The 27,961-nt window shown below is 39.9% G+C and overlaps 1 protein-coding gene and 1 long non-coding RNA gene across 2 annotated transcripts in view; one reads left to right on the plus strand and one right to left on the minus strand.

The window, feature by feature from the left end:
• The window catches only part of Tmtc1 (transmembrane O-mannosyltransferase targeting cadherins 1), a 253,580-nt gene that overhangs the window by 58,260 nt on the left and 167,359 nt on the right, over positions 1 to 27,961 (minus strand). Inside the window, 2 exon segments of the mRNA XM_047550906.1 lie at positions 5,912 to 6,025; positions 18,096 to 18,263. Coding sequence (XP_047406862.1) covers positions 5,912 to 6,025; positions 18,096 to 18,263 — 282 coding nt within the window.
• On the plus strand, positions 9,234 to 18,281 carry LOC124983544 (uncharacterized). Its single transcript, XR_007108461.1, has 4 exons — positions 9,234 to 9,358; positions 12,046 to 12,161; positions 13,206 to 13,260; positions 16,847 to 18,281. It is a non-coding gene; the product is annotated as an uncharacterized LOC124983544 (long non-coding RNA).

Below are 27,961 nucleotides of genomic sequence, written 5' to 3' on the forward strand. Positions count from 1 at the left end.
TTGGTAAGTGAAGGTACATTCGAAATTTCAGGGTAAAATAAAATGCTCAACGTCGTACATAATTTGCTTTAGAGATTCTGCACTTTTAAGTGAATTTTTAACCTAATCAACAAGTACACATGTGGTTAAGTACACATTCAATAATTTCTGCATTTTACTTAGGATTTATTCGATAAACATTTCTTGGGAAATCTTGTGCATGAAGAGCTGAATCGTTGGGTAGTCGCTGGACTTTCTACCTCCATCACATGAGGTGAAATGGCAGGAACCTGCCCCACAGTAACTGAATGGTCAGAAAGCTCTGGAGGCAGATGGCACATACGTCAGTGTGGTGATCTGATTCTCCTACACAGAGAATCTGAAGCGTTACAGTACTGTAGTAGGTCTAAACATGAGAGCTACTCCTCATAGTAAGGCAAAGTTAACATTAATGTTTGTTTAGGATTTAAAGAAAGGTTTCTGACCCCACCAACACCACGTGCTTTTTTCATGGTTTGGGTCTTGGCTGCAGCATTTTCCAGGGGAGATTTTTCTAGCACTAATGAAATGAAATAAATGAAGTATATGGAGAGAGAAGTCAGAATTAGCACTATATTATCTAAATATAAAGTTTAAAAGATGCATAATGTTTATGTTGTATATAATCACCAACTTAATACAGTGTTATTTTTAGAATTGTAAGTCAGTCAGAAAGAGATCTGTATAGACACAACCCTGATGGCTCATTTTACCATTGCCTTTGGGATCTGTACAGTCATTTCAACAGTCATAGATAATTGCTAGAACTGATTTCAGACCCTTTCACCTTTTTTTTTTAAAGGTTTTATTTATTTATTTATTTATTTATTTATATGTGGTGCTGAGGATCAAACCCAGGGTCTCACACATGCCAGGCAAGTGCTCTACCCCTGAGCCACCACCCTAGTCCCAGGTCATTTTACCTTTCACCTTAAACTTCCCTAATCACTCTCTTTCTTACTGTGTGGAAATATGGAAAACATTGGATACACAAAAATGAAGTAGGGGTGGAGCAGTTGGGAGGGAGAAGAATTCCTGACTCAGCAACTTCCACAAAGAAATAGCAATATGAAAATAAGGGCAATCTTCCAGTCTCCAAGGATAAATAACCATCAGAATGATAGGCAGTCCTGGTACTTTTCCTTTACTCTCTAACACGAAGAATGGAAATTTATTTAAAAAGAAAAGGGGAAAAACTATTCACCTCTACTGAAAATTTATCACAGGGGTAACCACACAAAAACAATGATATTTTAGATCAGAAGTATTTTGGACCTGGTCTGAGAGCATTGAATAATTCACTAATTACTTGACAGTACATTTATAGCCTTAATTGCTTTTCCCCATTTCTCCAGGGACATATTTCTTCTAGCAGCACAGTGCTGGAGCAAACACTTATTTTTATTGTTTCACAGGAAAGAAGCAGAAATACCCAACCAACTATTATAATTCTATAAAATCAATTGCCAGAAAATTTTGTGTAATTTACACCTCTGCCCACGCTGTGCCTCAGTGTCTACCATATTTTTCCATTTGAATTTGATAGGAAATAGTCTATTATATTGAAACAAATTTATGAGACTGATACAGTTCCTTCTAATCAGTATTTTTTAGACAAACTTGTTTTCTTTTCCTACCTTCCAGAATACCATCTAAAATCATTAAACATTATTTACTTATGAAAGGCACAATATACTTTATATACACCCTTGGAAGGACTATGTCTTTTTGAAAATGACATTGCTTCATTGCAAAAGTAATACATGCTCACTGTGGAATGTCTGGAATACACCAGAAAATATAAAGGCAAAAATATAAACCACAATCTCACCAACTGAGATAAGTATTGCAAATGTCTTGAAAACTGTCTTCCAGTGAAAGAATATAATTCTTTATTAGATCTTACAGATTACCTTCTATTTCACAATGAATAAGTTGTATTCCTCAACAAAAAGTTTGGTTACAATTATTCCCTGGGACTCACATTTCTTGTAATACTTGAAAAAAGTATTTAATCACAATCTTGATACATATGATTTAAAACTTTTGCCATATTGAATATTAAGTAAGCAGGTCCTAAAGCCCAAAAAATTTGGATTGATAAACAATATGCTTGTATAAAATATAATGATGATGATTTGCAAACTAAACTCTGAGACAATTCTAGTGGGCACTTTAATATGATTTGTTTGGCATATAAATTTTAATCATGTCCCAAAGTGGAGCAGTCTCAGAAAATTTAATAAAATATAAACTAATCTTTCTCTTCTAGAAGTTTCTGTGAGCATCAGTAGTATTCAATAAAAGAGAGAATTCACCTTGCTTTATTTAACTAACAATTGAAGATCCCAAGGCTATGCTTAATTATGTGTATTAGTGACAAAACACCTGAGATAATCACTTTATAAAGACAAAAGGTTTATATTGGCTCACAAATTTAGAGGTTTCAGTCCTTCACTGATTGGCCCCATTGCTATGGGCCTGTGATGAGGCAACACATCATGATGGGAGATAGAATAGAACAAACTATTCAGCTCATATCTGGTGAAAAAGTGAAAGAAGGGGCCAGGGTGCCACTATTTCCTGCAAAAGCATGCACCCCACCTTCTAAAGGATATGTATTACAGAGCACCACAGGTTGGGGATCAAGGCTTTAGTACATGAGCCTTTGGGGACATTCCAGATCCAAACTATAACATCATGTCTCCACACGTTGAAAGTTAAATACATTTATTATCTGGGATTTTTAAGAGTAAGCCATCTGTAAAGTCACAGGTTCAGTTCAACTGAGTACCCACAGACCGCTGCTAGTTACATAAAACTTAAAAGTTTCACTTTGCCCTTAAAGTCATATCTAAGGTATTCTTTTTCCCAATGGAAAACACAAGAAGAGTGTCAAATTGCATACAAATATATATTAAAAAAATAGTGCACCACGATCAAGTGGGTTTTATCCCAGGGATGCAAGGTTGGTTCAACATTTGGAAATCAATAAATGTCATTCACCATATCAACAGACTTAAAGTTAAGAATCACATGATTATTTCAATAGATGCAGAAAAAGCATTCGATAAAATACAGCATCCCTTCATGTTCAAAACACTAGAAAAAATTGGGGTAGTGGGAACATTCCTTAACATTATAAAGGCCATCTACGCTAAGCCCATGGCTAATATCATTCTAAATGGTGAAAAACTGAAAGCGTTCCCCCTAAAAACTGGAACACGGCAGGGATGCCCTCTTTCACCGCTTCTATTCAACATCGTCCTTGAGACTCTAGCCAGAGCAATTAGACAAACCAAAGAAATTAAAGGGATACGAATAGGAAAAGAAGAACTCAAACTATCCCTGTTCGCTGATGACATGATTATATATTTAGAGGAATCTGGAAATTCCACCAGAAAACTTTTAGATCTCATAAGTGAATTCAGTAAAGTAGCAGGTTACAAGATCAATGCTCATAAATCCAATGCATTCTTATACATAAGGGATGAATCTTCAGAAAGAGAAATTAGGAAAACTACCCCATTCACAATAGCATCGAAAAAAATGAAATACTTGGGAATCAATCTCACAAAAGAGGTGAAAGACCTCTACAATGAGAACTACAGAACACTAAAGAAAGAAGTTAAAGAAAACCTTAGAAGATGGAAAGATCTCCCATGTTCCTGGATAGGCAGAATTAATATTGTCAAAATGGCCATACTACCAAAAGTGCTATACAGATTCAATGCAATTCCAATTAAAATCCCAATGATGTACCTTGCAGAAATAGAGTAAGCAATTATGAAATTCATCTGGAAGAATAAAAAACCTAGAATAGCTAAAGCAATCCTAAGTAGCAAGAACAAAGCAGGGGGTATTGTAATACCAGATCTTCAACTCTACTACAAAGCAATAGTAACAAAAATGGCATGGTATTGGTACCAAAATAGACAGGTAGATCAATGGTACAGAATAGAGGACATGGACACAAACCCAAATAAATACAATTTTCTCATACTAGACAAAGGTTCCAAAAATATGCAATGGAGAAAAGATAGCCTCTTCAACAAATGGTGCTGGGAGAATTGGAAATCCATATGCAACAGAATGAAATTAAACCCCTATCTCTCACCCTACACAAAACTCAACTCAAAATGGATCAAGGACCTCTGAATCAGACCAGAGACCCTGCATCTTATAGAAGAAAAAGTAGGTCCAAATCTTCAACTTGTTGACTTAGGATTAGACTTCCTCAACAGGACTCCCATAGCACAAGAAATAAAAGCAAGAATCAACAACTGGGATAGATTCAAACTAAAAAGCTTTCTCTCAGCAAAGGAAACTATCAGCAATGTGAAGAGAGAGCCTACAGAGTGGGAGAATATCTTTGCCAACCATACTTCAGATAGAGCGCTAATTTCCAGAATCTATAAAGAACTCAAAAAACTCTACACCAAGAATACAAATAATCCAATCAACAAATGGGCTAAGGAAATGAACAGACACTTCACAGAAGAAGATATACAAGCAATCAACAGATATATGAAAAAATGTTCAACATCTCTAGTAATCAGGGAAATACAAATCAAAACTACCCTAAGATTTCATCTCACCCCAATTAGAATGGCGATTATCAAGAACCCAAGCAACAATAGGTGTTGGCGAGGATGTGGTGAAAAAGGAACACTCATACATTGCTGGTGGGGTTGCAAATTAGTGCAGCCACTCTGGAAAGCAGTATGGAGATTCCTCAGAAAGCTTGGAATGGAAACACCATTTGACCCAGCTATCCCACTCCTTGGCCTATACCCAAAGGACTTAAAATCAGCATACTACAGAGATACAGCCACATCAATGTTCATTGCTGCTCAATTCACCATAGCCAGATTGTGGAACCAACCTAGATGCCCTTCAGTTGATGAATGGATAAAGAAACTGTGGCATATATATACAATGGAATATTACTCTGCAATGAAGAATGATAAAATTATGGCATTTGCAGGCAAATGGATGAAATTGGAGAATATCATGCTAAGTGAGATAAGTCAATCTCAAAAAACTAAAGGACGAATGATCTCACTGATAAGCGGATGAGGACATATAATGGGGGGTGGGAGGGGTTAGCATTAGGTTTAGGGTTAGGTTTAGGGTTAGGGATAAGGAGTGTGGTAAGAATGAAGGAAAGAAGGACTGTATAGAGGGAAAAGAGGGGTGGGGGGTGGGGGGGAAGGGAAAAAAAGTAATGAATCAAACATCATTGCCCTATGTAAACATATGATTACACAAATGGTATGCCTTGACTCCATGTACAAATAGAGAAACAACATGTATCCCATTTGTATACAATAATAATAAAAATAAAAATAAAAAAAAAGAGAACATATACACAGACACACACATGTACACAAACACACACAGAATTAACATATTCCTAATAGGGTGATCAAGTATTTTTTCTATTTTTTTTTTTAAATTTAAAACAACCACCAGTGTTTTCATTTCTATACTCAAATTATCTTCCTACAAATTCTTTCAGATATGGGACGCTGGGAGCTGTCCACATACATACCATTAAGAATTCACTGGAATACATATCCTATAAAATGACCAGTATATATTTTTAATAGCCAACTTCTATTTGTACAAATGTATTTGACTGTTACTTTACTGAATAATGTGCAGCAATGAAAATTTAAAAGAAAACATTTTAGAACCAAGATAGAATTACCACATTTACAACAGAACTGAACATTGAGCTGAAAGATTTCCTCTGAAGAACCATCCTAGCTCCAAGGATATGTGCACCCTCAGTAGAAACCCCCAGCCCCTCGTGTATGGGAGGGCATAAGTGAAATAAACCTGGGTCTTCACAGCACAACAGCCAGTGCTCTCCCTGCAAGGCGCTTACTTGAGGGCTGTTCTGTAGTGGTAGATGGCTTCCCGGTTCCGACCTTGGTCCTTCAGGAAATTGGCATAGTTGTAATGAACCTTGGCATTGTGGGGCAGAGTCTGAACTCCCGACCTAAAACATACATTAAAAACAAATTTTTTAAAAAGGCAACCAAGAATACTGTTGTTAGACTCCTTCACCTTTCACTCATGGTTTCATGAATGTATTTGAAACATCTGTTGAATTCATCTAAAATAAGGCTTCCAAAATTTGTGAATTATATGATTTACTCAATATTATTCTCGAAGAAAAACAACAGTCGTGCTCAAGTGAACAAACCTGCTAACTGGGCACAAATACAACGTTCCCAGCAGGTAAACACAGGACCTTTCCACCAGCTAGAGGCACACCTAAGGCCTGGCAAGCCCTGCCATCTCTCCCTGGGCTTTCTTCTGGGAGCACAGCAGGGCCCAACGACATGCCCAAGGGCACATCAGACAGCAAGGGCAGAAGGTAACTTTGCCCTGCCACACTAACTAGGGTGCAGTCGGCAGAAGATGTGACACTCCCGGGGCTGCTGGGAGTGAAGACCTGTGGAGAATGACGACAAGTACGGGTCCTTCTGAAGTCAAAATTACAGGTGATAGGGTTAAAACCAGGAAATGGAGGCCAGTTTGAATCCTGGAAGTTGGGAGACTGCCCCTGGAGATTGGAATGTCAAGGTCTCCAGAGCCCTTTGATCACCAGGTTTACCTGCCTCTACTACCTCTTCCCAAAAGACTGCAGGCAGGGAATTGCTAATTAATGCCCCCTGGGCCCCTACCTGCCTGAATCACTCACGCCATTTGGCTCTTCCCCCTGCCCAGCTGCTTCTCACCTTTTTGCCACCTTACCAGCATCTCCTGGGCCTAGTCACCTAGGCACGAAGGAGAAAGGTAAGTGGGGAGAGAGCAGGAAACAAAGGAAACTTTAGTCTATAAGAGGGGCAGGGTGCTGTCACTTCTTGGGATACCAGGATACCCAGTCAAGGCCTTCTTCTCCCTCCTGGGAGAAGTCTGTGTTACTACCTTTAAATAAAACCTACTTTATATGTTTGCCTCAGCGTGCTTCTCTAATGTTCAGATTTCAATATTTGAGGAAGCAGAACTTGTCACCAATAACCAGCAGTATCACTTCCAGCAGGAATTCAAGTATGAGGCAAAGCCATTCTTCCTCTCACGTCTACCTCAGGGACCAGTATTTTATTCAGGAGACTAAGTGGAAAAGCCTAAGTGATCCCCGTGCACACAATGAAGAACCAAAGGAAGAAAAGATTAAATGGATTTCATAAAATGAGAACCCACAGCCCATAACCACAACCTCCTCTTTGGGAGGGGAGGTGAGATCTGACAGGTGGTACCCTTTGTCCTCTGCCTCCTCTCCTTTGTTCTTTCCCACCATTCCAGTTCCCTTTGATGCTGGAATCCAGGCTAGCTGAAAGGTTCTCTCCCGCCTCCCTGCAAGTCCACAAAGCCACTGCTTCTCCTGGGCATGTGCGTTCTCAGGAGGGCCATTTTGTAAGGAAAAGCCTTTTCAGACCCAGGAGTGTGCCCAGGGACTCAGGGGGGCCCTTCATTGCTCATCAAGAGGGTAGTAAATTCGAGCTTATTTGAGATAATTATTGCAAGCCTCGTATGTATGTCTGGAGTGAATGAAAACAAAAGTTGAAAGTACATGTAGGCCCATGCAGAATCATTAAAAGGGGACACATTCCAGAGCTTGGACGGTTTGATAAAATTAGCTTGCAAGCATTTCTTTGGACTGTGATAAATGACACAGTTGTTTGATATCTATTTAAAGTCCATTCAGTGTCACACACTGTTACCGATGCTGGAGATTAAAGGTGGCCGGAGTCGCTGCCCTTGGGAAGCTTTACTGGGGTGAGGATATCTGGGCAGTCAGGAAATGTGGGTGGTGACAGAAAAGTGTGTAACAGCAGGTGAACTGAGTGTCAACACAGTATAGTAGGCTTATTCCAGAATGGGGATCAGGGGAGACTTCCAGAACAGTCACAACAGAGCTGAGACTGGGGATAAGGAGAAGTAAATAGGCTCCAGAGAGAGAGACAGCAGAATGTCCTAGGCAGAGGACCCAGAGAAAGGTGAGCAGGGTCTTCTGAGGGACTGAAAGCAACTCAGAGCTGCTGGGTTAGAGAAGGTAAGTCTGAGAGTGGTGAGACCCCAAGGGGCTCTGGGTTTGTTCCAAGAGCACCGGGGAATCAGGGCAGGGTTGAAAGCATAGAAATGAGGCCAACGGTGGAACATCTGAGGACTACAATGGCTACAGAGTGAAAATGGATTGGGTGGAGGAAAGACCAGAGGCATGGAGACCCCTTCAGGGTGCTGCACAGAGCAGCAGCGAGGGGAGAGAAGAAGAGGAGGGTGGGGGAGAGAGAGAATGGAGGAAAGGACGGAGGGAGGAAGGGAGGGTGGGCAGAATTTCAACCATGGCTATGGAAGATGTTCCAGAAGCACAGGTGGCAGGTGGCAAAATGTGATGGCAGATGACTCTTTGGAGAAAAACCCTTGGAGAATGTTGAGGATGATTCAGAATTTTTCTTCCTTCATTCACTTATAGCTTTCTCCCTGCACCCCTCCCTGCAAATAATTGGAAATTATCTGCAAAAGTGAATCAATACAAGAGAGATGACTGTGGGCTGGGGTTGGGCTTCCTACTGACAAGTTTTATTGAAAAGTAACACATCCCTGCACTAAATCTGGGCTAATTAAAAAAAAAAAAATAAATGCATCTGAGAAGGACAGCAGTGGGTGCAGAGTGAAAATGCAGAAATTATAATAAATGCAGATAAAGTTATTCTACAGATCAGGAAATGAGGCTTTGCTCAGAAACATTAAAAACCCTGCTTAAATGGGCACTGGATTAGTCTGCTCAGTCTATTATAACAAAACTCCATAGACTGGGTGGTTTAAACAATAGCAATTTATTTTTCACAATTCTGGAGTGGAAGTCTAAGATTAAGATCCTGGTGGATTCAGTTTCTATGTGAACTCTCTTCCTGGCTTGTAGATAATCACCTTCTAGTTATGTCCTTGCATGGCCTTTCTTCGGGGAGGGAGGTGTGTGTGCACAGAGCCAGCTCTGGTGTACCTTCCTCATCTCAGAAGGGAACCAGCCCTATTGGAGCCCCATCCTATGATTTCATTCACTTTATCACTTCCCTCACAGATTCTATCCCCAAATATAGAAAAATGGGAGGTGAGGCTCCAACATATGAATTTTGGAGGACACAAACATTTGGTCTGTAACAATCACCAAAGCCCTAGCTCTTAACCACGAGGGAGGGCATTGTGCTTGCCCATCAGCAGCAAGAACTGAAGCTGTCCAAGTGCCAAGTGGCTGTGCCTAAAGGTTTTACTTTCCTCCGAAGCTTGACTACAACTGAGTTTGCACAGAGAACCCCACAGGGTAAGACTGAAGCTCTGAGGAAGGTGTGGGGCAGAAGAGGATCAGTGTGACATCTGCAGGTGCCTCATGAAATTAACCTGCATAGGAGGATGCAGCTGGTGAGGGGCAGGGATGCAATGCAGATTCCAGGAGTTTGGTTCTAGATTTTGCTCCCTTGTCTGGAGGGAGATGGTAGAAGGGGATGATGAAAAATAGAAGGGTTTGGGGGCTATGTGGAAAGAAAAATCCTGAAACTTACTGTGATAAAAACGAAAGGGAACAGTTGAGCATGAGGAAGGACTCAGGGGTGAGAACCAAGTTTCTCGGCAATTGTACTTGAATGTACTGCCTCTCTCAGATAACAGACTTTCATTTAGTTGTTAGCTTAAAGGTAAGATCAATAGGGAAATTCCATGTAATGGGTTAAAACTTACTAAGGAAATATGTTAGGGCGGTGTAACTGTTGAATTTTGGTTAAAGTTTTTTAGAGGAATCTTTACACTGCTTTTCATAATGATTGCACTAGTTTACATTCTCACCAACAATGTGCAAAGGTTCCCTTTCTTCCACATGCTTCCCAGCAGTTATCTCTTGACTTTTTTTTTTTTGGTTTGGGAGATTTAATCCAGAGGCACTTAACCCCAGTGCTTTTATTTTTTATTTTGAGACAGGATCTCCCTAAGTTACTTAGGGCCTTGCTAAGTTGCTACAGCTGGTCTTGAACTGGCAATCCTCCTGCCTCAGTCTCCCAAGCGTGCCTTACAGGCATGCACCATAGTGCCTGGTTTGACTTTTTGATAATAGATATTTTAACAGATGTGGAAGGTGATAACTCATTGTGGTTTTGATTTGCATTCCCCAGAGGATTAGGTGATATTGAGCACCTTTATATATATGTTTGTACACACACACACACACACACACACACACACACATATACCTCTTGGCTATTTTTAAGTCTTTGGAAAAGTATCCAAAAAAAATTTTTTTTCTATTGAGTTGTATGAGTTCCTTATATATTTTGGATATTAACCTTAATTGGTTATATAGTTGGCAAATATTTTATCCCAGTGCTGACAATGCTTTTTCATGTTCTTGTTTCTTCTGTGGTACAGAAGCTTTATGGTTTGATTTGGTCCCACTTATTTACTTTTGATTTTGTTACTTAAGTTCTCCTTTCATATTTAAGAAATATGATATCTAAGAAATCTAAGAAATCATAGCCAAGGCCAGTATCAAGTTATTTTCCCCTTATTCACAATAACCAAGACAGGATAACAATGTAAGTGTCCAAGAATAGATGAATGGATAAAGAAATTGTGCTACATACACACAATGGACAATTACCCAGCTTTACAAAAGGAGATGGTGCCATTTGTGACAGTGTGGATGAACCTGGAAGACGCTGTGCTTAATTAAATAAGTCAGACATGGAAAGACAAATAATGCATGATCTAATTTATCTGTAGAACCTACAAAGAAAATCAAACCCATAGAAACAGATAGTAGTATGATGGTTACCAGGGGCAGGAGGGGAAGGAAATGGGAAGGTATAGGTTTAAGGCACAAACTTGCAGTTATGTGGGATAAGTCTAGAGATACAATGTACAGCAAGAGGACTATCATATTGTGTTATAGATTGAGAATTTATAGAGAGAACAAATTTTAGGTGCTATTACTATAAAAAAAAGGTAATAATAACTGGGCACAGTGGTGTACACCTATAACCCAGAGAGGCTCAGGAGGTTGAGGCAGGAGGATCACAAGTTCAAAGTCAGCCTCAGCAACTTAAAAAGGCCCTAAGCAACTCAGTGAAATCCTGTCTTAAAATGAAATATTAAAAAGGACTGGAGATGCGGCTCAGTGGATAAGTGCCCCTGAGTTCATTCCCTGGTACCCCACTCCTCAAAGGATAACAATAGGAGGTGATTATGGGATGTGATGGTTATATGAAATTACTTGCCTACAGCAATCATTTCTCCATGCATACATTTAGCAAATCTTCATGCTGTACTCCTTAAATTTATACAATTAGAAAAGAAAAAAAGAAAGGCAAATTGATGAAAGAAGTTTACTTCCTTTTTCTCTTTCTTTATTTTATACTGTGGTCAAAAGAGGTAGAAATAAATATCACAATGTTGATGTGGCTCCGGCTCCCTGGAGAAGAGCTGAGACCAGCAGGCAGCAGCAATGCTGGCACCAGCTGAGAGTGCTAAGACAGCTGAGGACTGCATCGTTCACAATGGACAGAAGTACAGATTTTTTTTAAAGGCCTCTCTAGTGAAGGATATATTCTCCCAAGAAGGAAACCAACCCCAGAACTCATTTGAAACAGAAATAGGCACCTTGAACTTCACCGTTTATGAAGTACTTTCCTCTGGGTTCACTCAATGAAACTCGATGGCAAGGTAGCTCTCTGAACTGGCTGCCCAGGGGCTGAGATCAGATGGGATCAATGCATGTCCTAGTCTCTAAAGAAAAGCTGCTGTAGACAAAGGGAAGGGCTCATGCACTAGAAGGAGCCCCTCGTCCCCCTTAAAGATGGATGGATGGAGGAGTCCAGTAGCCAAGAAGAAAGGCCTCCTGTGAGCCTTATAAGAACTTGTCGTTGATGGTGGAAAGAGTCAGAACTTCCTCACTGCTCAGAATGGGAGGACCCAAAGGAATGCTGGTGACAGTTTCATCTCCACTCTCCCTTCATTTTACAGGAGAGAAAGTTGAGCCTCAGAGAAGGGCTGTTGGTCAGAGGTAACCAACTGCTATTATCTGCAGGGTAAAGGCTACAGGCACTTCCTGTGTGTATGACAGACAGCTCTATTTGGAGGTGGGTGCTTAAATACCAACACTACCTTTCACTCTAATACACATTATAGTTTATGAAATACTTTCATTTACTTGTCAAATATTAAATACATAAAAATATAATCATTTAAAACGCAGTCACATCAATGTTTATAGCAGCTCAATTCACAATAGCTAGGTTGTGGAACCAACCTAGATGCCCTTCAACAGATGAATGGATAAAGAAACTGTGGTATATATATATATATATACACAATGGAATAGTATTCAGCCATAAAGTAGAATAATATTATGGCATTTGCAGATAAATGGATGGAATTGGAGAATATCATGCCAAGTGAAATAAGCCAATCCCCCAAAAACCAAAGGCCGAATGTTTTCCCTGATAAGTGGATGATGATATATAATAGGGGTGGGGAGTGAGAGAAGAATGGAGGAACTTTAGAATATGTAGAGGGAAATGAGAGGGAGGGGGGGGGTATGAAAAATGGTGGAATGAGACAGACATCATTACCCTATGTACATGAATGGTATGAATCTACATGGTGCACAACCACAGAAATGAAAAGATGTACCCCATTTGTGTACAATGAATCAAAATGCAGTCTGTAAAAATAAAAAAAAAATTTTTTTTTAATTAATAGTATGAGTTTCATTGTGTAGATAGGCTCTGGGTCAGAGTGACAGTAATAGTTTAAAAAGATCAAATTTATAACTGGGAAAACTTCCAATTTTCTATCCAGAACTAAATAATGCATGGAAACAGATAGGTTTTGCACACAACTTTGATTATGGCCTGGATGTAATGGGAACCTTTATGAAACTGATCTTTCCGTCTGTGATTAGCACAGTTACTCTAATTCACATTTCACCCAAGGAAGGGACAATCAGGCCTGCGGAAACACAGTCCTGGCTACGATCAGGACATTGTTCAGGAGGAAGCAATAATATCCACAACAGCCGGCGGAGTGGGTGGAGTAGCTACAATTCTAAGAACTGTCTGCTTTTCCCATTGTTGTTTTGACCATTATGTTCTTGCTGTGATATTTTTCTGCTGTTTTTCCAGGTTCTCGATAAACAACTAGCCAAGGGAACTTTCCCTGGAAAGCATAACTGGCCAGGTCAGTCTCCCCATCTCTTCCTTGAAGATCTGATTTAGTACTCTCAGTTGCTTTAATGGAAACATTCAGCTTTATACATATTTACTCCACAAAAATGTCTTGTTCATCAATTATATGGCTGGATCCAAACTCCTGTTATTAATTAGGACAATGATTATTTGAAAAAGTCCCCCTCTCCATAAAGCAGGATTTATCAACTCATGGAATTAAAATGTGTGCACTTCACATTTCACATTTCTCCTTCATACTTCTTATTTGCAGAAAATTGGAGAAATAACAGAAGTAATAAAAATAGCCATTTTATCTGGCATATTTCCAAATTTTTTTAACATCCACTTTTTTTTTTTTTTTTTTAATTAGTTGTGTTCTGCCAGAGGTTAACAGAAAAGGAATAATAAGAATTTGTGGCTCTTCTCGATTTTGAACGCTGCTTTGACCTGGGGCTTTGTACTGTCACACATAGGATGGTAGCATTTAGGGCATGCTCATTTTAAGTCAAGCACTGGGCTAAACACCCGTGTCCCATGGATTGCCTCCTCTCAAGAATCTGTCAGCTAAGTTGTGTTATTATATCTCTCAATGTAGACGAGGAGATTTAAGCTCAGACAGATGAAGAAATCGAAGGCTGTAGATTGAGTGCTTAGTTAGGTAGAAATTTCAACCAAGGACAGGAAATGGTCACAATCATTCCTGAGGTTGGTCAACATCTGACACTAAACAAAACAGACCCACAGGATACTAGTAACATCAGAAGGAAAGTGAGCTTAGTAACACTTCACTATCAGAATGTTCTCATCATTGATAAGCAAACCCCAGTCTGTCAGCCACAAAGGAGCCAATGTGTTCCCACACCTGTCTTTGGCCTCTTTCCTGGGACAATGGCAGAAGTGAATATAGTAGTTGCAAAAGGAACTATACGACCCCCAAAGCCTAAAATGTGTCTACTGCCCAGTCCTTAAGAAGAATTTGTTCAGCATCTGGTTTTATTTGACCTGGGAGGGCTGCAGATTCCTTTGGCATGGTTGTTCTGAGAAGAAGAGAGAGAAAGTTACTTCCTACAGAGTGGGAGAATGAACTAGGCCATAAGTGTTCATCAGCAGCCAGTGGATCACTGAAGCAGTTTGGGAATGCAATTCAGAGACCCTGAAGTGCATGCAAAAGAAAATATGCTTGTCTCTGTCTTCCCAGGTATTTTGAGGATGGACTTAATCTAATCAAATTATGTTACCATAGTATCATTTAGTCCAAATAAATCTAAGGTTCTTGGCTGTTACTAGGCCCAACTGGAATTATGTAGTTATCCTTTTCTCAGGAAAGGAAAGAGAACAGTTTCTTATTTTAAAATTAAAGAAAAAATACCTTCCAGCTGTGATTAAGTGTGTGTGTGTGTGTGTGTGTGTGTTTATACTGAACTCACTTAGGTTAGAAAGCAAGATTTCTAAAAAAGGTGTGGCAGTTTATGTTCCCTTGGCTTTTAGACCAGATGTGAGTTCAAACTCTGGCTCTGCCTCTGACCAGCTACTGCAGCACGGAAAACTTACCCTCCCCAAGCCTCTGATGAGCCACAAGTGCTGAGTTCTTTCTGTCTTTTGTGTGTAAGGTTCTTGCCAATAGGAGAACAAAGCTGTGAGGGGATGCTCCATTTGTATCTCCTAAAAATACATCATACAGTGGGATCGTCTGGGTGAGAGGAGGATTGAGCTGGAAGGCTGGAGCTTGGCCAATGTTTGTGTTTTCTCTACACAAAGGTCCGTCTTAGGTTATTCTGTAAAGACTTTTCAGAATATTGCCAAGCAAAACCATCCCATATAATTAGAGGCCTCAGGCAGGTCATATATCCTAGGGATGGTCGATGGGTTTATTGTCTTGAACTGAGGAGGAACAGGAGCTGGACCTCTGCCAAGGGCACTGCTATCTCTGGAACCACTGCAACTGTTTCTTAATACAGCCAGACCTTGGGTTTGGCCACTGTGGCTAGTTTAGGTTTTCCTAATAGTAAGCTCAGATCTATAGTAGAAAGATCTCTGAAGGCCTAAGTCAGTATAGTCCTCATCCCCTGCACTTATAGAGTGCTTTCTGTCTAACATTATAGTAGATTGAAATATGTTCACGTGTCTGACTCCCATGTCGACTTCCAGCTCTTCTATGGACATCCTCCCTCCATATCCTAGAACACACTGCAGAGTAGTATTTTGAAAACCTTACACAGTGTCTACCACATGTTAGACACTGCCTTATGCATCTTTCACTGATTATTTTATTCTTATGTTGTGTCCTGGAGACAAGCACTACTATCCTAAATTTTATAATGAAGAAGCTAAGGCACAAAGCAGTTCAATAACTTGCCTAGACTCATATAGTCATAAAATGGCAATGTTTGATGTCCAGCCAGAATGTCGAACTCCAAACCCCACAGTCAACCCCTTACCCTATCCTGCTGCACATATTACTAGCAAACGCTCATTCATCTGATCCAAGCATTATTCCTCACAGATGAATCTACACAAAAATCTGGACTTGAAGGACAGAGAATAATTTTAAAGTCTCAGATTCTTAATAGGTTTCTCAAGACTTAGATAAAAGGTGAAATTTTCTAAAAACAAAACAAAACAAAACAATAGCTTTAATTTATACATGACACAAAATTCCATTGACCACCAAAGCCCCCTGCCAATCCAAAGTCCCTTTAAGGACAAACATGGAATGGTTGTGTTTTAGTAATCAGCAGTTCACTTCTTACGTACTTCCACCTAAAAGAACAGAAGCTTCTGGATGCAAAGTCAATGTACTTCTTGTTTTTCTTTTCTTAGATCACTGGGTCAGCTGTACGGGATCTAAGCACTAACTTATTGTCCTTAAAATAAACTACTGCCTGCCAAAAGTCATCCCCAAAGCTGCTCTGCTTAAGCAATAAACATCACCAGAAAACACAAGCACAGTTAGTTTCTTTACCCAGACGCAGGCTTAAGACAGGGCAGAACTGTTTCAGTTTCTCATGAAAGCACTGACTATTGAAACTGAAAGAAACAAAACTAAGCAACAGAGACCAGAAAGAAGTTTTATTACTGAACGTTAGTAGCCCTGTGTTTGCAGAATGACCGGGAAGGAGTCTACTGTGTTCTGTGAGAACTGGGTTTAATGTGGAGGGGTATGACAGAGGCTGAACAGACTCAGAAGCCTGAGAGTCCTTCTGTAGGCCTGAGTGGAGGAAAAGCTAACTCCTAGAAAAAACAACAAACAAAACACTGGGGTATAGCTTAGAGATAGAGTGCTTGCCTAGCATGTGTGAGGCCCCACGTTTGATACCCAGCACAGCAAAAAGCAAAAGAAAACAAAAAGAACTTTACATTGCAACAGTTCCCTAAAGTACCCACTGAAATGATGATGATGAAGATGATATAGGAATAAAAAAGATAAAATAATCAGACATGCATAACACAATAATTTTTTCTATTTAAAAGAGTTAAGTTGCCAAGTAGTAAAATCAAACACATTATTTGAAAAATATTAGAGGAGTGCAGTCAACTTTAGTTTTACTTATTTATTCATTCATTCACTTATTCATTTCTTGTTCCCCTTCTCATAGCACTTGGACTTCCTGCTGGGAACTTCCCTCTTGCTTGACTTTGTGAAGTCCTTGTGGAAGCTCAAGAGCTCTGCTTGCCCTGATTCCACCATGGAAGTCAGCAGAAGTTTCTTTGGCCAGGTCTGTCATCTTAGAACACTGGCAGGCACTGAGACTAAGATCAAGTTCAGTCAAAAGAACTTTCTTTTCTAGGACTTTGATGTGAAGATAGAATGAGTTTACCGTTCCTTCCCATTACTGAAAGGATACTCAACATAGACTGTCTGGGTTCCTGTTTCCTGTCTGTTGACAGGTCAGGTTCTTGAACTTCCTCTTAATTCTGAGTGCTTTCCTATGCTCTTCCAATAGTTTCCCTTTTCTCAAGTGGTCCCAACTCTGTTTCAGTTGTTTGTTCTCCCGCCCCCCCCGCCCCCAAAAGTGTTGGGTACCAGTTGAGCAGGAAACTGAGGGAACTATGGTGATTAAATTGGCCAACTGGGTTATGAAAGGACAGAAGGAGGAGAGAACACGGGTTGGAGATCGCTGGGAAGCAGGGAAACACTGTGCAGCTGGTGTGACAGTAGCAAGAGAGCCAGGTACAGGTCACCAGGGCTACAGCACAAGTGAGACAGACTAGGCCCCAGAGACACAGTATGATGAGTGACAATCCCAAAGAATGTTCGTACTTCCTGACAGGTTCAGGGCTGTGGACTGACACTGGTATATCCTGAAACAGCTTCCATACCACAGAAAACACTACCAGGAGATGAAAGAGTCTTTTACCTCCTTCTTCAAAATCAATGCTTAAAATAAAACAATTAGATTATAGATCACAAAGTAATGTGCTGGAACATTCTGAAGAAGTACAAAGCTTTTCTCTTGTCTCTTGCCATGTGCTCACCTTTTCCACTGACTTGCCTGTACAAGGAAATTAGGCTTACCAGTTTCATTTTGCTTATGGTTGATTTTACGGGCCTAACTCATCATTAGGACTCTTTCCATCTGAATTCACGGACTCAAAACCCTTCCATGAGTCTTACTTTCATAAATTCACTTGGAATGAGCTCATGTTAAATTTTATACAATGTCATTTTAAAAACCTAAAGTTAAAACCTAAAATAAAATTATATCTTCCATTGAAGTTTTACTAAAAATAATTTTCTGGATTAATAAATACTACCAGACCCATGTTATCTCATTTGTCTGTAACTCAAATTTGTAAGCAAACAAATAAATGGGAAGTAGTACACATTTACCTGTCTAATCATACCTGAATAGGGACTCTCTTGATAGCCAAATTTCATTCTGTTTCACAGTTTTCCAAGAGAAAAGCAACAGCAGCAACACTGTGGACACAATTAGGGTGGTGGCCCCACATCGATTTAGCCAAGTGCAGAGCTTGCTCAATCCATGCACAAAAAGGATGCAGTATCCCATGCTGGAAAACAAGGTGGAAGGAACAGGGTTACGTGGGGGATGCAGCATATTCCTCGTGAGCATTCTATCCCATGTAACCAGTTTTCCAATAAAGTTCATTCTACGCCAGAGAAACAAATATCAAGTCCCCTGTCTTAAACAACAGTTTCATGTTGGTTTTCTAAGGCTAGTGCTTTGGTATTAGTGTGGTACAGGTTTCTGTTGTAGGCTCATGACAGATAAGCTGTATTGATGGGATTCTCTCACTGCCTCTGTTCCAAATTTCCCAACAGGCACAAAGAGTTCACATGTTATTTGAGTGGGACTTTGGCATTTCAATATAGTCTCTCCAAAACTCTTTTGCCTTGTAGAAAATGGTCTCTCACACTGACAGTGCACCCACGGACTTTTCCAGCCTGCTGGTTAGACTCAGAACATAAAATTAGTCTGTATCTATTATTGCTGTGTGCATTTTAGTTGAAATGTGTTTCTATTCATAGATGATGACTACTAGTTATTACAGAACATCTTAAATCATGAAGAAGAATGAAATTATGGCATTTTCCAATAAATGGATTGAACCGGAGACTATCATGCTAAGTGAAATAAAGCATTCCCCAAAAGTCAAAGAATGAACTTTTTTCCTGATATGAGGAAGCTAATCCAAAATAAGGAGAAGGGGAGGGATTAAAAGAGAGAGAGAGAGAGAAAGGGAAAACAAAAACAGGATAGGATAGGAAATTTCATCAAAAATAGAGGAAAAATATCATGCTAAGTGAGATAAGCCAATCTCAAAAAATGAAAGGATGAATGATCTCGCTGATAAGCAGATGAGGACATATAATGGGGGGTGGGAGGGGTTAGCATTAGGGTTAGGGTTAGGTTTAGGGTTAGGGATAAGGAGGGTGGTAAGAATGGAGGAAGGAAGGACTGCATAGAGGGAAGAGGGGTGGGAGGGGTGGGAGGGGTGGGGGGGAAGGGAAAAAAAATAACAGAATGAATCAAACAACATTACCCCTATGTAAATTTATGATTACATAAATGGTATCCCTTGACTCCATGTACAAATAGAGAAACAACATGTATCCCATTTGTTTACAATAATAAAAAAATAGAGGAAAGATCAGTGGAATAGATGAAGGGAACTGAGGAGGAGTGGGGAGGAAAGGGGGACAGGAAAAGGGAAGAACAGTGGAATGAATCTGACGAACTTTCATATACACATACATGAATATACCACAGTGAATGCCAACATCAAGTGTATCCACAAAACACTAATTAAAAAAGCAAACAAACTATAAATAAATTGCCTAACGGTCAGTAGAGTAGCCAGGCATGGTGGCACATGCCTCTAATCCCAGTGACTCAGATGACTAAGGCAAAAGGATCTCAAGTTCAATACCAGCTTCAGCAACTTAGCGAAGCCCTCAGAAACTGAGTGAGACCTGTCTCAAAATAAAAAATAAAAAGGGCTTAGGGTGTGGCTCAGTGGTTAAGCACCCCTGAGTTCAACCCCTCCTACCAAAATACAAAAACAAATACAAAACAATCAGTAGTGCTGAAAACAAATTAGAGAAAATTACACTTGTGCTTTAGTGATTATATCAAAATGTATCCTAATGTTATATATAACTAAAAAGAATCAGCTTAAAAAGAATGAAGCAATCTTGCACAAAGAAATTCCACCTTAGAAACTAATACAACTAGAAACCTAAAATAAATATAGCCCATATACTTGTTCAATTATTTATTCATTTTCTTTCTCTTATGTGAGCTGCCAATATTCTAGGCACTAAAAACACAATGAAGAATAAAACACAGGCTTCCTCTCAAAGAACTCCAATCAAGTGAATTGGGTTGGTCTTATAAAGGGAAACAACAAAATATTCTCATTCCTAAATACATCTTCTTTGAAAAAAACATCTCTCTTCCTTTGGTTCTCCTTTTCAAATGTGCTTTGGTATCAAAAGTAGAAAAGTGGAGAAGGCATTGAGATCTCTGAGTTGGAGATCTTGGAAGTCAAGTTAGAGCTCCATTTCCTTACTTTAAGTCCTGTAAGTCAGTTGGTTCAGCTCCCTAAAGTTTTAGGACTCACTGTTTGGCCAAAGGGAGTCCCAGCTAACCTCTGAGGATAATGACTTGAGCTAAGGAGGTCCATGCCCACCACCCGACACAAGCACTAGATTTGATTGCCACAGTACCTTGCAGAAGCCTCTGACATATATCAGAACAGAGTCCCTAGGACAAAACAATCCCAAAAACCAAATCCCCAAAACTTCTCCCTGCTTTCACAGCTTCAGTCTTAAGAGTGTGGAGCTTTTCTACCAATCTTCTGTTGCTGCACAATTGACCACATTAGTGTTACTAACTTGCCTGACCACAATGGCTACTCAAGTTCATAAGGTTGCTGGCCACCTGTTCCTGCAGCCCTAGTCAGATCCCCCAGACTAAGCAGGATGCTTCTAGGGCCATATGAAGGTCCTCTGGGCTCCATTCTGTCATTCATCAGATAGTTAAAACACATCCACCATGTACAAAAAGTATTGCAGACATCAAGGACATATCAGGGAATAAGACTATGATCTTTATCCTTATGGAATGCACATGGGTGGGAAGAAATAGTTAATCAAACAGACAAATAAATACAGAGCATGCATGTAATTACACATTACATGGAGAAAAGAAATTAAGCAGGGAAGAGGTTAAGATTTTGATATGGGTGGTCAAAGAAGGCCTCATGGACATTGAAACTCATGGAAAGCTTGCCATACAGATACCCGCATTTCCAACATTGGCTGTCTTCCCACTCTTGCCCATATAATGCCACATAGCTAAGAGTCAACAGTTATGGAATCAATCCTTCTTTTTTGGTACTAGGGATTGAACCCAAGGTCACTTAACCACTGAGCCATGTCCCCAGCCCTTTTTATTTTTTATTTTGAGACAGGGTCTTGCTAAGTTTCTGAGGGCCTCACTAAATTGCTGAGGCTAGCTTTGAACTTGTGATCCTCCTGCCTCAGCCTCCTGAGCTACTAATGGAAGCAATCTTTACAAGTACCAAGTACTTTCCATATTTTATTTCAGTACACCTTCACAACCCTATTGATCACATTAATGTTTAACCTGAGAACATATCTAGTAAATAGCAGAGCAAAAATGCAAACCCAGGAATTTCATATTCCAGGGTCACACCCTATCTGCTATCCTGCCACAGGAGTTTTGATTTGATAGATCGATCCTGTATTCCTCACAGCTTATCACAGAATGCCACCTATTTTCCTCCCACCCACTCCATTCATGGCATCTTGATAGTTGTTGATTGCCTTCCTGTGGGAATCAGAGCTGCCATGTGAAGAAACAGGAGGGAAGGAGATCAGTGGGATTCCAACAGTTCACAGTGATGGCTGCAAAGTGGCAGAAGACGACAACAAATATAATTAGCTGTTTCGTATGTTTGCATGTTACTGAGCATGTTCTATGTGCCAAACACCATGCTCAGTACTTTTATGGGCCTTTCACAATATTTGTAGGGCCTAAGGCAAGACTAGTGCTTTTCATATACTATCTAACTTAAACATTTTATCCTCAGTATCTTCCATTTCATACCTGAGGAAACTAAAGCTTAAAAGAGTTAAAAATTCACCCACAAATTTCACCCTCCAAATGCTAGTGATAAACCAGACCTGACAATGTAAACACTACACTATGAACTACCAGTTAGTAAACTCATTCTAGAAAGGGCCAGATAGTAAATATTTCAGACTTTTTTGGTGCTGAGGCTCACAAAATGATACCCCAAAGTTTGGTGCTTTCATAGGCTGAACTGAAGAAGCCTTTTCCCATCTCAATGTCTCTCAATCCTCTTTTCTTTCCTGAAACACTGGGAAGGTCTTTCTCTGAAGTTCCCTTATCTATATAAAGATTGATCCAACAAAGAGGAACATGAATGCCTTTAATCCTCTTACAAAAATGTCATTAATGGAGGAAGACGTAACCCATATCACCGGAGGAGAAACTGAAGATCAAAAATTGAAGATCAGAAACTGAAGTACATGTAGAGTCCAGAGAGCTTTGTCCCAGACCACTGTCAGTCCTTAGGCCCATTCAGCTCCCCTAACAATCACCGAATACCCTCTACAACTCCTACCTGCCCTGTTTCCCTCTCCCCTATGAAGAGGGAATCTAAGCTTCACCCATCTGTCCTTCTCTGAGCTTCAGATCATATGTGGTTCCTATATACTCGTATATACACATGTATGCCTTTTCTCCTGTTCATCTATTGTCAGTTCATTTCAGCAGACTTAAATATTTAGACCTGCAGAGGGTGGCAGGGAAGTTCCTTTCACCCTCATATAGGCCATGAAGCTTTTGTCATTTATGCTCCACACTAGTAGGAAAGCAGCCATCACACAACAAAAAAGAATGGTGTTTTAATAAAAGTCATTTATAGAAACAGGCAGTTTGACTCATGGGACATACAGTTTGTTGGCCCTGCTTGACCAAATGAAGGTGAGCCCCATTCCTCTCCACTCAGCACAGGCATCTGTATCAAGTAACAGAATCATTTTTCCCCCCAAAATTCCTTGCAGTGACATATGGCTTAAAGAAATGTTAAGCCATAGAAAATAATTTCTATTTAGCTTTGCAAATTTCTTAGAGAGTATCACATTCTTAAAAACCTGACACGAATATTTCAGAGATCAAGATGCTTCTCCATTATGAGACTCCATCTTTCAACATCTGCTTTAATGCAGTTCTTAGCAGCAGGGGAGGGAAACACTCTCTACATTGCTAGGGGCAGGACAAGGCCTCCTATTCAAAATGGAAAATGAAGCAAAAGAGAAACTGCATGCTTTTCTGCCCCGCAGGGAAATGAAACCAGTCTAACTTGCTCTGGTTAGCTGCATTAAGGAAACTAGGCTGAGGACAGAGCAGAGTCAGTGCAAACCACTAACACTGAACAAAATCAAAACCTGGAGAACCAAAAATCAAGGGTTTATCTCAGTATAAGAATGCATTTTGAGAAGTGCCAAGGCCCTCTCTGCCTTCACCCCTTCTACAAACACCATCTCACCTTCACAGGAGAGAGCATCTCCAATCTGGAACAGAATTTTATCAATGAGCTGCTCTGTGTGCAGCATGTCGGTGACTAAAGACACTTGCCTTATGTTTCTCCCTTAGACTTTTATGATGTACATTCAAAGAGAACTCAGTAAGAACTGCAAACCAATAATATTTGTTCTTTTGCATTGGAATAACAAATGTTTTAAATCTTCTGTTTGAGAATTTTGTTGACAGCTCATCATTGTCTACATAATACAAATGTACCTTACCCAGAAGTTTTCAGATGACAAAAGAACGCTTCCCATTTACACCAAATGGAAAAAATGACAACTTCCTACCTCTTGCACAAGCATTTTGTTTGTTACAGCTTCACTTTGTGTTTAGTTATCCACAACCAAGACTCTTTTGCTACTAAGTAGAGCTGAAATTCTACGTTTGAATTTGTCAACAGGCTCAAACAACCCATGGAGACTATTTCTAAATAAAAACAGACACAATCTTACCATTTTATTTCTTTAAAAAGTTCTGGAAATCTAAATGAACCATGTCCCTAATTAGTTTCATTTCAGTCTGCTGAATCTTCACCTTGCAAATTATCTGAAGGCTAAGATCTTATTCCAGTCTTATTGATACTGATATGAAATGGTTAAACAGTAAAGCCCTGGAGCTGAGAGCAGGTGTTTGCAACACAGGAAATAACCCGAAAGTCAGTGGTGACTCCCCAGAGCAAGCTGAACGTGGAAGCTGCTGGCTGCTATGAGCCAAGACTCATTAGCGTTCCCATCTCTGCCCTGTTCTTTACCTGAAATATTTGATGGATGGAGACACTTTCCAGAAGACTGAACGTATCTAGAAGGGAGGGCTTTTCACATTCCAAGAAAAGAATGGTCGAAGGCATCTTTGAACATTTCCTAGCTCCTGTGCTAGATGCTGTGTTCTAGGGTAGGTATGAAAACTTTTTTATGTGTTGTGTTCCATGAATAGGTTTCTCCTGCTCTTTTCCAGTGTATCTATGGAACAACTGGAGGAAAAACACCAATGCTTTCATCTTCTGAGAATCTGATTCTCTTTTAACTCTTTGAAAATGTGATGCTTCCTCTCAATCTTACAGTTTACCTACCAGTTCTAAAAGTTAGGAGACCTCTATTGGCAAATACAGCAGGACTCTGGTGTAAGGAAAATCTTTGTCTTTGATATATTTTGTCTCCTAAGCATCCAGCAACAAACAGGGACTGCTTCATAAGTATAGTTGAGCCACTGCAGGTGATAGTGTCAGAAACTAACATGGAAGCAAAGGTTGACTTAGAAACCAACCCGTCCAAGCTGGGCCCGAAGATAATGAGACCCATGATTATTACCAGAAGAACTGTTCCTGTGCAGAACCTGGTCCTGTCTCCTTGCTAGTGTTTTCACTCCAGGACTGGCTGGCTTCCCTTCCTGCCACAGTATCAACTAAGTTTTCCAAGTAGGCCGAAAAGGCCTTTTGGTACAGTGGCATATGCCTGTAATCCCAGTGACTCAGGGGGCTGAGGCAGGAGGATTGCAAATTCCTGGCCAGCCTTGGCAACTTAGTGTGGCACCATGCAACTTAGTGAAGCACTGTCTCAATTTAAAAATAAAAACACTTAGAGATGCTCAATGGTACATGCCTGGGTTCACTTCTCCACTACAAAAAAAAAAAAAAAAAAAAGCCTTTGGCCAAAAGCCAAATGACTCTGAAGCTACTTGGAAAAAATTTGAAAAACTACCTTCTCTACCATCCTATAGCATATTCATCTCTAGAACCTGAATTTTATCATGTCTTCTTCCATAAACTACTATATTCTGCAATCCAGCCTCTTCACTCTGAAATCAAAGACATGACAATCCATTATTTGTTGCTGTCCTCTCTTCTACTCCACTGACATATCTGACTGGTCAGGTATATGCCCTATCACATGTCTAATTCCTCCTATCTATAATATATATCATATATATACACATATATATCATATATATATACATTCATATGTATATGTATATATACATACATATATACATAAATTCTTTTTAACCCAGCATCTATTGTGCTGAGTGTTATGGGAAAATAAAAACTTATAAAATACTGATCCTAGTTCTCCTAAGAGCAAGACAATGGAGGTTTCCAAAAGAGTAAGAAGGATTTTGGAAGGTTATAATATTTCCATAAGAAGTCTGTGTTTGAAATGTATTTTCCTGTACAGAAACCAAAAATGAAAGAAATAAATTCATCAATAATAAGGGATCTTGATGCAAGAAAGGCAGCAATGGTAACACTTAGGTCCAAACAAATGCTCCAGGCAAAGTCAGAGCTGACCATGTTGGACCTGGTTGGACCTGGTTGGACATCAGCAGTTGACTGTCTCTTGCTCCACCTACAGAGGCATATTTCATAATTCCAAATGCCAGAGTGATTCAGGACGCTACCCTGCTAAGCTAGCATTGTTCATTCCAGAGTTCCCTTTGAATTTCTCACTTTGAGCACATGAGGTTAGAAAACAAAGGAAGAAAAAGAAGATAGGGGAAGCGGGAGAAGGACAGGTCTACGGCTATTTACTTTGATTTCCTTTGACTTTGATTCACCCAATCTCCTCATTTGTAAAGGGTAGATTGAAATAATGACTTGCAATTACCTAGCACAGCTTACAACATTTCTCACGTATGTTATCCTGTTTAGTCTTGTCTGAATCTAAATTACACTGTCCAAATTTTACTTTCAAATCTTGGTTTTCAATGTATTTACTCTCTACCATTTAAGACATAACAGACATAAACATTCCTCTTTTATAACAGAGTTTCACAAAATTAAGGTCATTATTCCACTCCAGTAAATAAATGTTCAAACTTATCTACACCTTGTGCCCTAAGCTCAGAACAATTGATTGAGCACAACAGATTGGCTAATTGATCTTCAGCCCACAAGCATCTGTATCTCCTCTCTGATCACTTCATTCTGGCCACTGCTGTTCTAATCTTATATTTGTCTGTGGTCTACGATCTCTAGCACATTCAGCTGGGTCTCTCAGCAAAGTCTTCCTGCCTCTCTTCCTGGTCATGACCTGCTCACAGCACTTATCCCCAGATGCCTTGGTGACCTGAGTCTGGGTCACCCCCAGGTGCCTCCCTACCCTCCAGAAAAGACCTCACTGAACAAGTTTGCATTCCTAGATCTCACACCCTCCCCTGAGTTCAGGTCTCAAAGGATTGGATGGATCAGATCCTGATGCCATAGCAAGAGCAAAGGACAAAATCTGTTCATTCTTAGCTGATGGTGTCCTGAAGGAAAACTTAAATCAACTTTCAAACCCCTAAGTAGGCTAGTAAATCAGCAGGGAGCCTCTGGCTGCTTGATGCTGGAGCTGTGTCCTAATAGGGGTTGGAGTCATGGGAGGAACTTAGTGAGGAAGACTCAGGTTTCTTTTGAAATATACTGACAAACATGAGAGACACCAGTTTAAAAGAATTAGAATACTTCTCTAAGGTAAAAAGATTTCTTCTTTTCATTGTTCAAATTTTGGATTTTCCCACTAATTCTCCTCCAGTGGTATCATTAAGCTTCATTTCTCTCTTCCTCTTCAGATCATACGGTCACCTGACTTATGGTTTCCCAGTATCTGTATACAGCATTTCTTTGTTATGTTTCATCCTTTTTAGGACAAAAGAACCCTTTTGTTTTAAGATGATCATGATTGGCATGCATAAAAAATGGATTCATAGCCAAATCTAAAGAATAACTGAGTGAACTTAGGAAATTTAGCCAATGCTTATGTTTTCTTATACTTAGAATGTATACATATTCTTAGAGGACAGGTATGCCTGACTTTATAACCATAAAATCTTTAATCCACTTCCTAGGTTTTTAGTTGAGTGGCTCATTGATACCCAACTTGTTTGCCTAACCCTCTAATGTATTGTACTATGAGAATTTCAAACAATAAATCTTAAAAGGTGAATATCTGAATACCTAGTTTTGCCTAATTCCAGAACATTCTACCATTCTTGTGACCTGGTCTCCACAAAATCTAGTGTCATATTACTTGTGGTTCAACTTTGTCTCATCCTTACCAGTCAGGGCATTAGACCATAGTCTAAGCATCACTCACCCTTTAGGGACAGTCACCCTGACTTCAGGGTCTTGCTGAGACACTAGGCTTCAGCCACTTTGCAAGTCTCACTGGACTTCATGGGTGTTATAATTTGGATGTGATGTATCCCCAAAAAATCAAGAGGCATGAGATAACGTAAGAAGATTCAGAGAGAAATGATTGGGTTTTAAGAGTCTTAACCCAATCAGTGAATTAATCCCCTGATAGGGATTAACTGAGTGCTAACTGAAGCGGTGGGGTGTGGCTGGAAGAGGTGGGAATTTAGGTGTGGCTTGGGGGTACATACTGTGTACCTGGAGCGTGGAGTCTCTCTCACTCTCTCTCTCTTCCCCCTCCTTCTGCCACACTCTTCTGCCATGATGTTTGGCCTCACCCTGAGCCTGAGGAATGGCACCAGCTGTCTATGGACTAGACCTCTGAAACTGCGAGCCCTCAAATAAACTCTTCCTCCTCTACAGTTGTACTGCTCAGATCCTTTCAGTCACGGCAGTGAAAAAGCTGACTAAAACAAGGTGGAGAGAAAAACACCTGA

The sequence above is a fragment of the Sciurus carolinensis genome, chromosome 4, assembly GCF_902686445.1.
Source record: "Sciurus carolinensis chromosome 4, mSciCar1.2, whole genome shotgun sequence".
Lineage (NCBI taxonomy): Eukaryota > Metazoa > Chordata > Mammalia > Rodentia > Sciuridae > Sciurus > Sciurus carolinensis.